This window comes from Telmatherina bonti (genome assembly GCF_933228915.1).
Source record: "Telmatherina bonti genome assembly, chromosome: 12".
NCBI lineage: Eukaryota > Metazoa > Chordata > Actinopteri > Atheriniformes > Telmatherinidae > Telmatherina > Telmatherina bonti.
Window position 1 is genome coordinate 34,231,866 of NC_136610.1, and position 17,156 is coordinate 34,249,021.

The following is a 17,156-nucleotide window of genomic DNA, read 5'->3' on the forward strand; positions in this document are numbered from 1 at the left end:
AAACATATTTTACAATAGTTCATGATCTTTGCTGGCTTCTGCTGAGTTTTAGGCAAGGCAAGTTTATTTATATAGCACAGTTTCAACAACAAGGGGATTTAAAGTGCTTTACAGAAAAAGCATAATTTACAAATAAAACAAAGCAAGGAAAAGGAAATGACATAAAATAAGGACTCATAAAATCATGATCAATTCCAGCTTTAAAGAAACCTGAAGATTTGGACTTAAAATAAACTCAAAGATTTGAATAAAAACGACTGAAATGCTGCTGAGAACAGGAGGGTCTTCAACCTGGATTTAAATAAACTGAGTGTTTCAGCTGACCGGAGGGTTATTTGTTCCAGTAACATGGAGCGTAGGAGCTGAATGCAGCTTTTCTGTCTAGTTCTGACTCTGGGAACTGATAAGACTGGATCCAGATGACCTGAGGGGTTCTGATAATGGGGTTCATAATGAGACAGGAGGTCTCTGATTTGGTCCCAGAACCATTCAGAACTTTAGGATGCATTCACATCAGGATAGTCTGTTAAACTCGGTCCGATTGGGGACTCTGCACAGTTGTATGGGGGTGTAACCATGCAGACAGAGATTGTGTTCACGATTAAGACAATGCCAACTTTGAGTTTAACATAAAGACAAAACTATGGCTGTTTTGGGTTTTAATTGTGTCTTATGCAAGTATACTGCAGAAATACACTGCGATAATGGACACAGTATGAACAACAGACCAGGCAGAGGACCCTTAACGCCATCGCTATGTATTTACCCACAATGCAATGCTACGCCACATGCAGAAAGGGACTTTTTTTTGTAGTCCGCTTCCTGTATCTGGTCCACTTGAAGCAGACTGAGACCTGCGTTTGTTGGTGGACTGAGTCCCCTTCTTTGATCAGAGTCAGAATTTGTTTGGTGCATTGACATTTCCCCATATACATGTAATTCTGTGAATAATTGATGGTCAAACTTAATACTGAGACACGTTGCAATTTCAGTCATGGGCAGACTTTATGGTAGTAGTCTGCACAGTGGAATAGTGGTTAGCACTGTGGCCTCACAGCAAGAAGGTTGTTGGGGGGGGGGGCTCAAACGGTGGCCTTTATGTGGGTACTCCGGCTTCCTCCCACCGTCCAAAGACATGCATGTTTAGTTCATTGGTTACTCTGAATTGCCCATAGGAGTGAGTGTGAGTGGTTGTTTGTCTCTTTGTGTTGGCCCCACGATGGACTGGTGACCTGTCCAGGGTGTGCCTCGCCTCTTAACCAAAAAACTGCTGGGATAGGCTTCAGCTTCACCATTGATCAGATGAAGCAGTTCGGGTAATGAAAGACTGGTCAGTGGTGGATTTTCCTCTTTCTGATGTCAGCTTGACTGTACTGAGATATCCCAGTACAAAGCAGCTTGGATGCCCCTTGGACCCACCAGTTAAGATGCTGGGAGAAAAGATAATGGCCAAGATCTCAGTTCCCCTCTGCACAACTACACACTCCTCCCAAACACTGACAGCCCAGCAGAACTCCTTCAGAGACAGACTGCTTCATCCAAAGCAAGAAGGATCCATTGCAGGTCACTGCAGTTAGACTGGAACCAGCACTGTTCCCAGTAGACCACAAACACACACAACAAAATCCAGTTTTCTAATTAACGAACTTCATTTTTCTTCTATAATTGTTTCTGAAAGGGAATTTTGGGTGGAGTTTGCATGTTGTAAACCTGGATGGACGTTGCATGTTGGGAGCCTGGGTGGAGGGTGCATGTTGGGAGCCTGGGTGGAGGGTGCACGTTGGGAGCCTGGGAGGAGGTTGCATGTTGGGAGCCTGGGTGGAGGTTGCATGTTGGGAGCCTGGGTGGAGGTTGCATGTTGGGAGCCTGGGTGGAGGTTGCATGTTGGGAGCCTGGGTGGAGGCTGCATGTTGGGAGCCTGAGTGGAGGCTGCATGTTGGGAGCCTGGGTGGAGGTTGCATGTTGGGAGCCTGGGTGGAGGTTGCATGTTGGGAGCCTGGGTGGAGGTTGCAGGTTGGGAGCCTGGGTGGAGGTTGCAGGTTGGGAGCCTGGGTGGAGGGTGCATGTTGGGAGCCTGGGTGGAGGGTGCACGTTGGGAGCCTGGGAGGAGGTTGCATGTTGGGAGCCTGGGTGGAGGTTGCATGTTGGGAGCCTGGGTGGAGGTTGCATGTTGGGAGCCTGGGTGGAGGCTGCAGGTTGGGAGCCTGGGTGGAGGTTGCATGTTGGGAGCCTGGGAGGAGGTTGCATGTTGGGAGCCTGGGTGGAGGCTGCAGGTTGGGAGCCTGGGTGGAGGCTGCATGTTGGGAGCCTGGGTGGAGGCTGCATGTTGGGAGCCTGGGTGGAGGCTGCATGTTGGGAGCCTGGGTGGAGGCTGCATGTTGGGAGCCTGGGTGGAGGTTGCATGTTGGGAGCCTGGGTGGAGGTTGCATGTTGGGAGCCTGGGTGGAGGCTGCATGTTGGGAGCCTGGGTGGAGGCTGCATGTTGGGAGCCTGGGTGGAGGCTGCATGTTTGGAACCTGGGAGGAGGTTGCATGTTGGGAACCTGGGAGGGGTTTGGAGTTTCTCTCCCAGTTTCCTTTGGAAATGCATCTTTAATGTCCTAAAATCCCAGTCTCACTTTTTGTGTTGGTTCTGCAATGGATTAGGAACAGATCCAGTCACCATCAGATCCATTTGGATAATCTGTTGTCTTGAAAAGTGAACTTTGTTTTCCCGAGAATAGGAGATAAATTATTCCGATATCCGGATGATTCATCTTGGTGTTAAAATTGTGTGTAAAAACACCAACTTGGTGGCTCTCAGCTTCCGTAGCCGACTGAGTAGCAAAGTAAATACTGAAGTTTAATTTGTGCAACAAACTGTAAAGGACCCGCCTAGTTATATATAAACTTTTAAACAATTGTTTTCATTCTGCAGAATGTGTTAAGCGTAATGACTTTGACCAACCCTTTAAAATAAGTTCATGAGTTTCCTCGCTCGGTGTTGGCCTCCCCTAGAAGTTCATGAGATAAATCTGGGGGGGTTTGAAGTAATTAATGAGGTGGAAGAGAATAAACACAGCACCACTGCATACTACAGTTTGTTCACACCAATTTATCATCTTAAACTGGAAAATAACCAGAAAAACTGAAGTCTCATTCGAAGTGTTGCTTTAGACTTAAACTGAAAAAATGTTCCCATATACGGCATCAACAAGCAGCAGACATTTGGCCGCAAAGAGGGGATTCAGTTTAATTCAGTCTCCTGTTCATTCTTTGAAAGAAGTCAAACTTTAACTTCTGAAAGCACATTTTCTTCAATGTGCTGCAGCCGGAGGGTGTCCGCACGGCCTCAGCCAACCTCTGACTGCAACAATGGCTAATCAGCATGAATATAATCATTTTTTTCTAAGAATTTCAGCAAGAGCCCACATAAACTTTATGTAAAATCCTGAAAGAGGCAGATGTGAGAAGAGCAGCTGTTGATCATTGATGGCACCGTGACCAACATCTGGATGAATAAGCTTCAGATCAGGATCAGTCACATAAAGAGTCATGGTCAAGCTTTCTTACCTTTGCTTTTAACGGTTAAACTGATCGGATTTTTGTCGGTGGAAACATCATTTTCTCCGCTTATGAGTCATCTCTCTGTGGGTTGCAGCTTTTCCACTCAGACTAGACATCTGGCCTCATGTAGCGGCACCCTAAACGTTGGCGGGGAGCACCCAGGTTCCCTCCACGTGTGTGCTATTCCAACATACAAAACACGCCACAATCGTCATAAATCACACTGCAGGAATACACACACTGACATTGGATTACAGTTACACACACACACACACACACACACCCTGAACATAACAGGCATTCCTCACATTGGAGTAACATAAGTGATCCCCCATGAGGAATGACTCCACATGTGAAGAATGTATCTGCTACAGACGTTCACACCAACTTTTTCTTGTTTTAAAGATTCTTACCTCTGTCTTCAAAGCTTCTCGCCGTGGTATTAAAAAGCAGAAGGGTGATGTATCAGCCAACACACTCCTTTCTCACACTCTGCCCATCTAACTCAGCTCTCTGTTTCATTCTCCCGCCATTTTCTCTCATTAATCTCACACTTCTACCTCACAAATTCACCTCTTCTACAGTTTTCTGTCTGATTTATCACCTTATTGTTGTACCACGATTGCCGGTCTGTGTGTTTCTAAGCCGCTCTGGGGGTTTTGGCTCTAACACACAGGGCTTCCTGTGAAAAGAGGGGGCGTGGTTTGTAGGAATCTTTGACACCAGTACTTCTGCTATCATACACTCAGCCACTGTTTCCATCTAACTGATCGTGCACCGTGCATCCTCCTGATGGCAGTGTAACTGTGTAACACATCAAAATGAAAAAGTAAAAATTAAAAGCTGCTTCCTGTTTCACGTGTTATTTTCAGCAAGCAGTTGAAAGCTTGACAGTCATGTTTTTTGTTGGGTTTTTTTAAAGCAGGAAGACAAAAGGTGGGTATATTCTGGTAGTTTCCTAAGGTTGGCTGAGCTCAGTTTCCTGTAAAAGACCCAGATATGCTTTGAGCTCTTTTGTTTCGTTTTTATTTAACTTTTTATTTCCATTTTTTTTCATTGGTTTACACACAAATACTGGTACTTGAGAAACAATGACAACAACATGCAACTTATGCACCGGTTCTGTTAGACTTCAAGCACAATTCCTGCTTTACAACTAAAAAACACACTTTTTTTAAAAGACACTACACACAATTCTCTGCGTTTGGCAGTTTTCTGGAAGTAAATCTCTTGTTTCACAGGTAACATATTCATTCAATTTTCTGGTTAATTTGCCTACACTGACTTAGAACTTATGAAATCACCTGTCACAGTTTTACAGCTACGAACCGGAACCTTTGCATAAAAGGGCAACAGGTGAGCTGAAACTGAACACTGGAAACAGAGTAAGAGGAGGAGGAGGAGGACAACAGGAAGGATGAAGGAGGTCTGAGATCTCTGAGATCGGAGCTTCTGTGGTTGTCCATGTGGTCAACCAGTCTCTGAGAACGAGACAGGGCAAAAGGTCAGCCGAAGTTGAGCAGGTACTCATTAGCATCCCTCAACTGGACTTACCAAACTGAAATTAGGTAAGAAATTGAATCTTACTGAGTTCTGTATTTATACTCTGAGGGGAACAGAAAGCTGCATATTTTAACTGTATTAAATAAAATATGCCCTGCGATGGACTGGCGAGCTGTCCATGGTGTACCCTGCCTCTCGCCTTAAGACTGCTGGGGATAGGCTCCAGTTTCCTCACCGCCCTTCATCAGATTAAGTGGTTCGGATAATGAATAAATGAATGAATGAACAATTCTGCTTTTTGTATGGAGGCAACTGTATGTGCAACTTTGTGTTGGTTACATACACAACACTGTTTATGTGGGGAAAATGTTTTGTTACCACGTATTAAAGTATTAAAAAAATACTCAAATATTTTACTTCACACTTATATATGTACAGTCTGCAAAATGCATAACACTGAGCTAAAGGTCACTATGAATGGAGCACATCACTGTTAAACTGTTCATTGTGCGCCATTTGAAAACAAAATACAATGTTCAGAAGAAAAAACTGTAAAGTTTCATTTTACAGGAGGATTAATAAGTGTGTGTGTGTGTGTGTGAGTGTGTGTGTGTTTTTAATGTATGTAGAGTTCTGAGAGTGAGGCAGGCTTTCAGAAAATAGAGAGCGATAGAGATATAGATCTTTATTGTCCGTCTCAAGCGGTGACAGAAATACTTCGACAGGCTCAGGCGTTTGCATTAGAAACATCTAAGAAATCTTAAAAAAAATAATTACTATAATAATAAAAATATTCAGATTATCAAGGGCAGCTATATACATGAGATGTCTCCCTTGACAGAGCAAATCTGTCTGGCAAAAATATGGCACGCAGTTTGCTGTTCTGTATGCTGCGATGCTGGACAGGACGGGTTTAAAAAAAAAATCTAAGAAATAAAAATGTGTAAACATTTGAGAGAAACTAAACCCCGGTGTTTTCCTGCTCCCACCGAGGGCCATGCCTGCTCAAACTGCAGGGCTGCTGCTGCTGCAGTGATCATCCTCATCCAGATGGGCGATGGGATCCTGCACTGCCTCCTAATGGTTGCAGCTGGACATGATCTCAGGGATTCCTGTAGCGGCGACCTCCGTAGTCGCCGATGGAGCAGCTCTTAGGGTAGACGGATCCCCAATATATCTTTATCTCACAGCAGCCTCACGCCTGCTATCAGGGACTGGAGTTACTCTGAGCATTGGCAGGAGGCCGGTAGGCCTTCTGTGTGCTTTATCTGTATGAATGTGTGAGAGATGATGAAAGATTAGGAGTGTATTTTTAATTTGTCTAGTCTGACTAGCACTTATCTATGATTCTGTTTGATTTCTTGCTTGTGGTGTTCTCACACTCAGATGTGTGCTAAATCACAACGGAATAGAATTTGGTTAGGTTATATTCTGCCATATGTAAAGACTTTTTTAATATATTGTTGAAGTTAATTCCATATCCAATCATGCTGTCATCACTTTGGGTGGCTCGTTGCTACTGAAAGTGCTTTATAAATAAAATGTAACTGAGTTCAGCAGGTGCAAGAGGATGTGGGCGGCTGTTTAAGAACCGAATTTCTGTTTTAACAGCCAAACCCTTCGGCCTTTTTTTTTCTTCTTTGTATCGTGAGATGAGAGGAAGTTGAGCAAAAAAAAAAAAAAAAAAAAAAAAGGGCTGGCACCTGTTTTCATTTGCAGTCACCAAGAGTAAATTTCAACTTGATGCAACTCCCTCGCAAACCATGCAAGAGACGAGATGGCACACAAAAACACAGATCCCACAATGAGCGCGGCCATACAATAAGCTGAGTTGCCTTCTAAATAGCTTATTTCTAGTTATTTGGTGAGATTGTACACAGGAGACATACAGACTTAGACAACTCACAGCATTATTTCCAAATAATAATAAAAGTCACTGGCCAGTGTCATAACTGAGCCATAAGTGCAAATGTTGTTCCCATTAGGTCCAAACTTGTCAACTATCTGGGCAAAGCAACTATTATAGGATCTTAGATACACTTTAATGAGAGAAAAAGCCCCACCCTGCTTGTTTTGTCAGTCTTTTTTCAGTTGAACAGATTCCTCTGTAAATACTTATCCATCGTGTGCATCTTTGTGATTTCTTGAAGCAAAATGAGCTTCTGCCGCGAAGTAACGCTACTCCCTTTCTGAGCAGGTACTCTCCATCCGCAGTAATTTGTTGCGTCTCGGACACTCGGTGGGGGAGGAGAGCAGGGTTGATGAGAAGGAAGAGGTGCGCATGCTGAGGTGCATTCTGAATTCAGCCGTTAGGAAGTAATAAAGGAGAGGATTGAGGCAGCTGCTGAGGCTCGCTATGCAGAGAGACACCGGGTGAAACTGCTTCACAGCCAGCCTGGTTGCACAGTGGGACACGTAGTTCTGCGATACCAGCATGTACAACAGGAAGTTGATGTGATACGGGGCAAAGCAGACAAGAAACAGAGCCGAGCAGCTCAACACCATCCGCAGAGCGCGCCGCTTCTCGCTGTTCATTTGATTTTCTTGGTATTTGTCCGGCTGGCCGTTGGAGGTCACCGACTGGAGTCGACTGCGAGTTGATGAGATGAGTGGCGCCGGGGTCGGAGGATTCGGGCTCTGGTTTTGCCTGAGAGACCAGGCGATGCGGATGGAGCTGATACTGATGCAGGCGAGAGGAATCAAAAAGCCAAACAACTCGCTCAGAGTCATCATTGTCACCAGTACCGTTAGGGACACTTTGCGGATGGGCAGGTCTTTAAAGCAGCTGCCAGGACTGGAGTTGGAGGCCACTCTGATGGAAGTTGTACTCATCAGTTGCATCAGAGGCTTGCTGCTTCCTAAGGATTGCTGGGTGGGCTTAACATCTGCAAGTTGCGGCATGCTGGTGACCGACGATACACTGGCGTTGCTGCTCCGCATCACAATAAAAGGAGAGCAAGCCAGACCGACGACCACCCAGACGGTTACGCTGATCAGCAGGTCGTAACGACGCCTCCACTGGCGGGCAGAGAACGGCTTCATCAGGAAGACGCACCGCTGCACGCTGATGCAGACCTGCAAGAGCAGAAATACCTGACTAAAACTGCTCTCAAGAACATGACTTCCTGCTTGTTCCACTATGTTTTCATCAGAAAATGATTTGGAAATATTTTAAAATAAAAGTTAAAAAAATTGCCAACTTCTCATTTTTAATTTCCCGCCTCTCCTAAGGAGAGTTTTCAGAATCTCCCAGGACTGTCATAAAACTTTCCCTCTTACCAGGAACACTATGGCAGCATACATGTTTAAGTATTTCAGGTAGAAGCACATCAAGCAGATGCTTTGTCCAAACGGCCAGGTGTGTGTGAAGTAGTAATAGATCCGGAGGGGCAGAGAGAGGATGTGGGCCAGGTCTGCCAAAGCCAGGTTTATCATGAAGATCACTGCCTTGGTCTTCTTGCTGTTGAGCAACAAACCAATCAGTCAGCCTCTGCGACAAAGAGGAAGCATCGTAGAGATCTCGGTCTGACTTCATTTCTACCTGATGTGTCTGCAGAGGACCCAGAGCGCGACTGTGTTGAGCAGAAGTCCAGGAATGAAGAGCAGCAGATAGAAGTAGGTGTACAGACCTTCCATGCTTTTATTAAAGCTGATCAAACTGTCGTCACAGAATGAGGAGTTGGTTGGGGAGCCCTCCCACGACCCAGTCGTGTTCAAAGTCATTTTCTTCTCTTCTGCAGACACAGATAAAGACACATCTATTTTCAGTGCTTCTCGTTTTTAACTGAATCACCAAAAACAGAAAGATGGGGAAATGGGAAAAACTGGTCATGGGTGTCATGTGTTGTAGGGCCTCAAATAAATATCACAATATCATGATCACCATTCAAACCATCATCACCTGGGAGATTGGATACACCTGGTTTTCTTCCTGGTGCTGCCCTCAGACTGATGTGCTGGATGCTGATTGGTCGCCCACATGCCCCCCTACCCTTGATTGGCCGCTGAGCACCAGAGTAAACGACCTTCGTTCGGGTGTTTGGTTGAGTCTTGGTGCCGCAGCTTGCCACTCATTCACGTTGACTGTTTGGTGTTCTTTGGTGAACATTTTTGTGATTATAGTTAGGTTGGTGCCAGCTTTGGTTTATGCTTTTTTTGTTGGGTTTGTTTTGGTTTTTGTCTGTGACTCACAATACTTTTTAAGGACAAGCGAGTCCTAAATAAAGCCTTCTTTTCTGTGCATCTTCCTGGTTTCCTTGTGTTATTGTTACAAACCCCTTTGTTCCCCTGGACAAACTCCATCGGGGGTCGTAACATACTAGACTGATACCAGACTGCAGACTGATGTACGGATCCATTGTACGACTGGTCCAGAGATCGGATGTGACTGCAACGTTCTTAACGTATCGTAATTCTACTGCGACCTTTTCTCCGTCGTTTACATGCTGGGAATCAGTTTTCTAAATATGGCAGGCCGTATCTCTTGGCGACGGTTTTAACGAGGTGTATAAACCCTTCGCGCTCCACGGTAGCAATGGGAGCCTTGATAGCCAATCTCATCGGTAATGTCAATCCATCTTTTTGATGTTCATTCATGTTGTTCAGAACCAGTAAATGCTTCGGTTAGTGACTGCTGCCTTAATATGGGAGACTTTTTTAATTGCCTCTTGCAGCTTTTCTTCCTCGACCACATCTACATTCGCCATTACAGAAGCCGCTTCAACAGCCGCTTCGCTCCTAGTTTAACTGCATGGGTCACTAACTACACACAATGTACACGTAGTAAGCCGTCTTAAAGGGACAAGACCAGAGACTACCTACATGCGACCAAAAAGAAATATTTTTTTTTTGCACACTGAAATTATTGGCTTGGGCAAAATTTTGTCTGTTATCGTTGTAAATTTCATTGTGTGTAAATTTTCGGTTTATTGCCATGTCTAATTTGTTTAGTTATTTACATTTTATACTTATTTAACTTACTTACTTTCTTTAATAACCTGTAACTGACAACCCTGAGAGCACCTGGACCGTCAGTTCATGCACAAACAGCGAATAAAACCTTGAAGTAAATACTACAGTTAAAGCTGTTGACACACTCGGGGAGATAATGACGCTGTTTGCTTTGTGTATTAAACCTGTCCAGTTTGTGTTACATCTCAACAAAACTTTTAAAGTTGAAACTGAAACTAAACTAAGCCGTTGGAAAAGCAATGAAAACATCCACGAGCAAACTTTCAGTCTCATGTTTGGCAGGTGTTAACCCACCCGTAGAATGATGCATGCACGACGACCACACCAAAGACCCATTATGAGCTGTGAAGCAGCAGCAGCAGAACATCTGGGTCAACATGTGTTTAGTCACATGAGGAGGATCTGAACGGTTACTGAACTCGGTTAAAAAACAAAAAAAAAAAAAACAGGTATTACTTCTGTCACTAATAAATCAATGTTTATGGTGGTTTTATTTTTCAGATGAGATCCAAACTCTGGACATGGTCGCTTGTTAACACCTGCAGTTATAAACTAATTTATGCAAGTACTGAAGAAATGATGAGAGTTCAACTGCTTATTATTCACCTTTTATTAACTTTAAGGCAAAGAAGTTTATATAACTTTACTCTTTCCTTCATCCTGAATATCCATTTTGTAAGCTTTAATTAATAAACTGATACTTTATATATTACAGGATAAGCAGGATCCACTTTTTAGTGTTAGACTTGTACCTGAGATGTTATTTTCCTTCTTTAAAAAGATTAAATGGTTTTTTATTTGTTGTTGTGTTTTGGGTTTTTTTGCCAGTGCCTTTTTTAGGCCTCAGCTAAAATATTGCACTGAATAAGATGAGTTTATCTCTGCAACATGATCTAAAACTGAACATGTTTGCAGTCGCATCTGAGTAAACACATTAGTGGTGAAGAATAAATTAAGATGCAGAAATTTTTAAAAGTTTCCGGCTTGCTGAATAACCAGTTTCAGGGTGAATATTTCTATCTCCATGGAACGATGCAGCTGCAGCTCTGAACCTTTATGAGATCACATTGCAATATAAAAATGTATCTGCAAAAGTTAACTCTGGTTAAGTGAAAGAGAAGAAAATTAGAAAAGTTTTAAGGTCATATGAGGTCTCCAGAATGGCCATTTCAGCACCATCTGTTCATAGAGTCCCACAACTCAGGGAAAGCAGGTTTTACACATTTAAAGAGGAAAATAAACAAAAATAAAGATGCTGTTTGAAGATTTACAGCACCCAAAATCTTTTACAAATGGCTTATTGTCACAGCTTCCCATCGAAAGCTAACGTCAACATGTTGCTACAATGTGAGTCCCAAACATTGGAGCAGGACAAAGAAGAAATCTGGTGAACTTACCAGAATCTAAATGGGGTTGACTGCTAGATGCTGGTGCTGCATTAAGTGTTAAAACGGTGACAAAAACTGCAGTAGAGCAGATGCTGATTAAAAACTGCAACAGGAAAGAGATGGAGAATTGAATCTGCTTATCACTGTAGCATCATCCTTCCTTCTGCCATTAAGACACATCCACACCCTTCCTTCCAGAAGGGGAAGAGAAAAACAGTCAGTTACTGCTGTTGCTTTACAGCAGAGTTACTCAATTCATACGATGACTGCAATCCTACAGGTGTTCCGTTTATTCCTCCTTCAACACACCTGGATCAAATTAAATGGAAGTAACAGCCTATCAGGTTCTGAACAATGACTCTAAGTCAGCTGTGTTGGAGCAGGGATACATGGAAAACCTGCTGGATTGCAGCTCTTATATGACTTTTCTCCACTCATCTTATGGGCCACTGACGACCTGGGTCCACCCTGAACCACCACATCTTCAGTTTACTGTTTATATGATACAAAGACGCTTTGTTTCCATGTGTTGCATTAAAACACGAGCAAATGCTGATAAACTCATGAACCTATGCATGAAATCTGCATGGTAACCTTTTATTAATCTTGCTTTTAATTATTTTAGTTTTTTTTTTTTATCCTTTTATTCTTCTTTACACCATCTGTAATGTTTTTCATGTCTAAGTAAAGCACTTTACATGATAAAATTTCTCTGCCAAACACCTGATATTAATGAAAAACCATGTGATTTAGGTTGTGTGTTAGCAGACAGAACTAAATAAACCAAAATTATTTCTACATTTTTCGTCTGAATTAACTTTTTAACAACATGTAGATGTTTTTCCCCTGCGCACATCACGCACCTCAAATAACTGCAGCACAACTTCCGCAGACATTTTTATAAATAAAGGAGCATCATTACCTTGTGTTCATGTGTCCTCTCTCTAAACCATCACCGTTGAGCGCTCAGGGACGGAGGCCCACGGCCACGCGCTCCAGCTGCTCCACAAACACGCTCTGCGCCACGCACAGCATGGCACCGCACCGCAGACAACTCCAGGCGCTTTTGGCGCACTTTTGCACGTCAGAGCAGAACCTGTTTGGATGTAAACTCGGCGTCACTGCAGTCTTGCTGTGGTTTGCTTGTGTCGCTTCGAGAGGAGATGACGACTGCTGCGGGCTGCTCTCTGGCTCCTGCTGAAAAGGGGAAAAGGAAGCTCTGCCCTTTTTTGACTTTCAGGCTCTTTGAGGCTTCTGACATCACTTAGCAACTGAGACAAACTTCTTTACTTACACACACTTATTTTGTGGTTAATAAACCAAATGAGAGTCGAGTTTTATTTATAAATGCATAGATGAAAGTTAGTTCCTCTTATTTCTGGTGTTGGAAATTCTTTAAGCGCATGCAGAAGACTTTAATAGCATTCATTTTGCTATTTTCTCCCCAGTTCTTCAGCATTACACCCAACTGCAAAGCTCCATGCATCATAAACCCTTTACTCGGTTTGGATGCGGCCATGCAGGCTCCTGTCTGCTTCCTCTATTTAAAGCTAAACTTCCTTTTTTTTATTTGTTCATTTAAAGATTAATTGACTAAACGTATCATTGATCTGAATGCAGGAAACGATGACATTTGAAGTGGGAAATGTTTTCTTTCTGCTGTTGTGGTGACAAACAATAAACTGGCTCCACCCAGTTGTGACTGCGGTCTCAAATGTGTTGTGTAAACACAAAAAGGCTTCACGTGCATGCAAAACCACAACTCTGCAACGTTCTCATCGTCTGCTCAGTTTCATATTTCTGGGTTTGCACGAGAAGAAAAAGACCCAGAAGATTCCCAGGTCGTTGAAAAGTTTCCCTTGCAGTTTGTTTTTAAATGCAAACTTTGTGTTTGGTTTCACTTCAACAACTGCAGGTCCAAGTTTCTGAAAGAGCAAACCACCAGTCACATCTTCTGGAGCTGCAGGCTTTTCCTTCAACCTCCAGGGCAGTCTGGGTGCATGTGCATGTCTATAAACTTCCCAACTTACAGTAGAATCTTTCTGCTGCACAACAGAAGCAACATTCTTGACAGGAGCCACTCAGAGGTTAAAGAGGAGCTCTTACATGCTCCTACACTCCCACTCCTCTTATTTCCTGTCCTTCTTTTCACTTCAGTGCTGTCATCCTCCTCTCTGCCGCCCTTGACCCCAAATCTCTGTTATCTCTATGAAGCTGAATACATACTGTCAGAAAATGCACACAGCAGCAACAAGTCTGATGGGGTCACCACGTCTTTTTTCCTCTCTTCCTCGCTCTTTACATTCCACAGCAGCAAATTTTAAAGGTTTGTATTCCCAACTAATCAATTCTCCATCTGTGGATCATTTTGGGAAGCATGAATAAACACCTTGCATTAAGCACCCAGAAGAGAAGTCTTTTCATTTAAAGCCGGTTTCAACATAAAAAATAATCACTGCACAATAACTGGAGGCATTAATAGCAGTTTAACCTTAAATAAATGTGATGCTAGTAGCAGAATGAATTAGGAGGATGCTAAAGCTGGTCAGTAGTACCTGTAGCACTCAAGATGTCAAGCTGAGGTTGCTGAGGAAGTGCATTTTATCCAAATTGTACCCTTTTAAAGCAGGGATTCTCAGTCCTTGCTCTGGAGGGCCGGTGTCCTGCAGGTTCTCCAAGCCTCCCTGCTGGAACACGCCTAACTCAGAGAAGCTTTGCACATGTCAGCTTAATACACATGGATATGAAGCAGGTGTTTTGCAGTGGGGACACTTGGAAAACCTGCAGGACGCCGGTCCTCGAGGACCAGGATGGAGTAGTCCTGATTTAATGCAACAACCAGCTACAAACTGTCTTTTAACAGCTTCGCACAGCATCATCTGAGTGCGATGCAAAGGATTTATCACAGAAATCTGCAGCCAAATCAGTTTATTTTGCGCTCCGATGTGACCAGATCCTGCATCTAACTACCCCTTCATGAACAACTCACCCCTCTTCCTTCAGGACGGAGGTAAAAAAGGCTCGGTTGAGAAAAAGCCTGATCCCCTCAGTCATAACATTTCTAAACAGCAGGGGGCGCTGAGTGTACTGTTTATTGTATTTGTATGTTGTTTCTGTGGTCTGTTGTTATTGTCCTTTTTGTTGTCAAACATGTGCTGTGTACGTGAAAAAGAATTTCCCTTTGGGGACAATAAAGTCTAAAGTCTAAGTCTAAGTCTAACTAACATTCTGTGGGGAAAAAAAGGTGTCACTGTGTCCTGCAAATGTCATATTCAGCAGTTTCCGCAATGCTCACACTTCTGGACCCGCTGACTCATGTTGGTGCTTTGTGCTCCGTGTTGTGTAAGATGGTGATTTCGGGTAAACAGTCAAGAGTGTTCATCCGTACTTTGGAATGTGAGCATATTTGTTGTGTGTAAGAGACTTTGAGCAGATCTGCAGTCTAAGGCCAGATTAAGACAGAGAGCCCTCATTCAGAAGCAAACAATGGACCATTGCTCCAGTCATAATAAGCATTTGGCCTGTGACACAGCACACAGGCCAAGGTCCTCGAAAAAAATCAGGGCCGCCCTCTTTCCCTCCGGGAGCGTGCCCACATCAGAGTAGAAAAAACTCCTTGCTGAGTTCAGATTTACAGTCCTGCTCACTGAGAGGGGGATGTGACGGGACGGGGACAGAAATAATAAATGTAGCCAGATAAAAAATTCAAAACATTTAGTCATCAAACTCAGCAGGTCAACAACACTGCTACACAGCATCAATAACAAGATCTCACCACAGCTGGAGTCATACATGCGCTGCATGTTTTCCATGTTTCCATACTTTAACCCGACTGCAGCAAACGCTTCACTAACAAGCATGCAAAGAACTTTAAGGGAGGAAAACATCTAAAACCTGCAGGGCAGTGGTACTTAAACGTCGTCTTACATGATGCAACGCACTGTGGGAGCTTCAGCTTCCTCAGGTCAAAATTTAAAGACTTTACAGCACATTCCAACAAGCTGGACGTCAATCTCCATCTTATGCACCGTCCAGCAATTTTCATTTCAGTGTTTCTGCGCATTAAGCCTGAAAGAGGATGTTCAGAGTCTCTCCTTGAGGTTCTGGACTGTCAGGAGTCCCCCATGTGGCTGGATCTGGGTTCCCTGCAGTGTTCTTTCAACACAAAGATACATTCCACTGTTCTCCAGTGGTGGATTAATCCGTAAAGCCTAGGCAGTACCTTGGGACTTACCTCAGGGCTTAACTAATCTGGTGAGCTATTTGTTTGCCACTTCCAGGATCAAACAGCTGATTGCTTTAGTTTTAGAGTTCAAGGTTTCTTTCTGTTTTTTTTTGTTATCCATGTCAAGTCAGAACTGAGTGTCCGTGATCACTGTCTCTTTTCCGTTCTTGGCTGGAGTGTGTGTGTCACTCGGGACGGCGTTTGCAGTCTCCTGGGTCTCGGTGTCGCTGCGGGGGATGCTCTCCAGACGGGAAACTGCACCTTTCCCACCCATGGTTAGACTCTTCTGAAAGCTCTCCGAGGTGAAGTAGTAGACCACAGGATCCAGGCAGCAATTGAGACTGGCCAGGCACAGGGTGATGGGGTAAAGTGTTCGGGCAAAGCGCTCCACAGCGCAGTTAGACAGGGCCTGGGTTCGCACCAGCGCATACAGGAAGAGGATAGAGTTATAAGGGACAAAGCAGATGATGAATATGGCTAAATGGACCAAAATCATCCGCAGGACACGTTTCTTGCTATCGCATCCATGAGCAACGGTCACCGGGCGACGCAGTGTCCGAAGAACCAGTGAAGAACACACCAAGTTGGCCAAAAGAGGAAGGAGGAAACCAACAATCTAGAAGAAAAAAACAATAATTTGACTTAAAAGTGAAACCAAACAGCGCAGATGTCAGAAAGAAACCAGTTTACCTCGATGAAGATGGTGATTTTGGACAAGTAGGTCTTCCAGGTGCTTTTTGAAAAGCCTTCAAAGCATGTTGTAGCTCTGTGTTTGCTGTTGATGGTGGAGAAGAAGGTCACTGATATGCCCCCCCCCACGATGGTCAGCCACACGGCCGTACAGACCAGCGCCGCATTCCTGCGCGTGCGGATGGTGCGCGAGCGGAACGGGTACACTATCGCCAGGAAGCGATCCACACTGATGCAGGTGAGGAAGAGCATGCTGCCGTAGATGTTGGTGATGAAGGCTGTCCCTGAGACCTTACACAAACCGTCCCCGAAAGGCCAGTGGCGGTTGACATTGTAGAAGACCTTGAACGGCAGCGTGAACACAAACACCAAATCGGAAAAGGCTAAGTTCGTCATAAACATGGTGGTCTCGTTGCGCAGCTTCATCCGGAAGCAGAATACAAAGAGAGCTGCGCAGTTGGTTATCAGGCCTAAAACAAAGACCACGCTGTAAACCGCCGAGTACAAGTCGTACTTGAAGGAGTCGTCAATGCCGCAGTCTTCCATTCCAGTTTCATTGATCACCAGGCTAGCCATGGTGGCGGCTCAGACGGCGAGGGGTCTCCGCAGAAATGGGCACAGAAAAGCTGTCAGGAAACAGGGAGTGAGAGCGGATATGTGGGGGTCTGAGGGGTCAGCAGGGGACCCTCCAGTCAAGTCCCCTCCAAGTCCTCCTGGACACGCATATGAAAGCAGACAGTCAGGATGTACAGCTGCACAGCTGGTCACTCCTCCTGCCGAGAGAAAAGGAAAAAGCACTCCGTCACTTCCGGACTATAAAGGTTGCCGGATAAG

The 17,156-nt window shown here is 44.3% G+C and overlaps 2 protein-coding genes across 2 annotated transcripts; both read right to left on the minus strand.

Annotated features, from left to right (window-relative positions):
• Nucleotides 1-7,226: 7,226 nt before the first annotated feature.
• Nucleotides 7,227-11,444, minus strand: p2ry10 (P2Y receptor family member 10; the record flags this gene model as incomplete). Its single annotated transcript, XM_079250196.1, has 4 exons — nt 11,417-11,444; nt 8,590-8,782; nt 8,328-8,508; nt 7,227-8,123 (listed from the first exon to the last, which is right to left on the minus strand). The coding sequence occupies exons 2-4, from the start codon at nt 8,769-8,771 to the stop codon at nt 7,227-7,229; spliced, it is 1,260 nt and encodes a 419-aa protein (XP_079106322.1). The 5' UTR covers nt 8,772-8,782; nt 11,417-11,444.
• Nucleotides 11,445-15,539: 4,095 nt separating this feature from the next.
• lpar4 (lysophosphatidic acid receptor 4) lies at nt 15,540-16,898 on the minus strand (the record flags this gene model as incomplete). The annotated part of the gene is made up of 2 exons (XM_079249925.1): nt 15,540-16,248; nt 16,323-16,898. 2 exons carry the CDS (start codon nt 16,896-16,898, stop codon nt 15,760-15,762), a joined length of 1,065 nt encoding a protein of 354 aa, XP_079106051.1. The 3' UTR covers nt 15,540-15,759.
• Between the last annotated feature and the right edge of the window lie 258 nt (nt 16,899-17,156).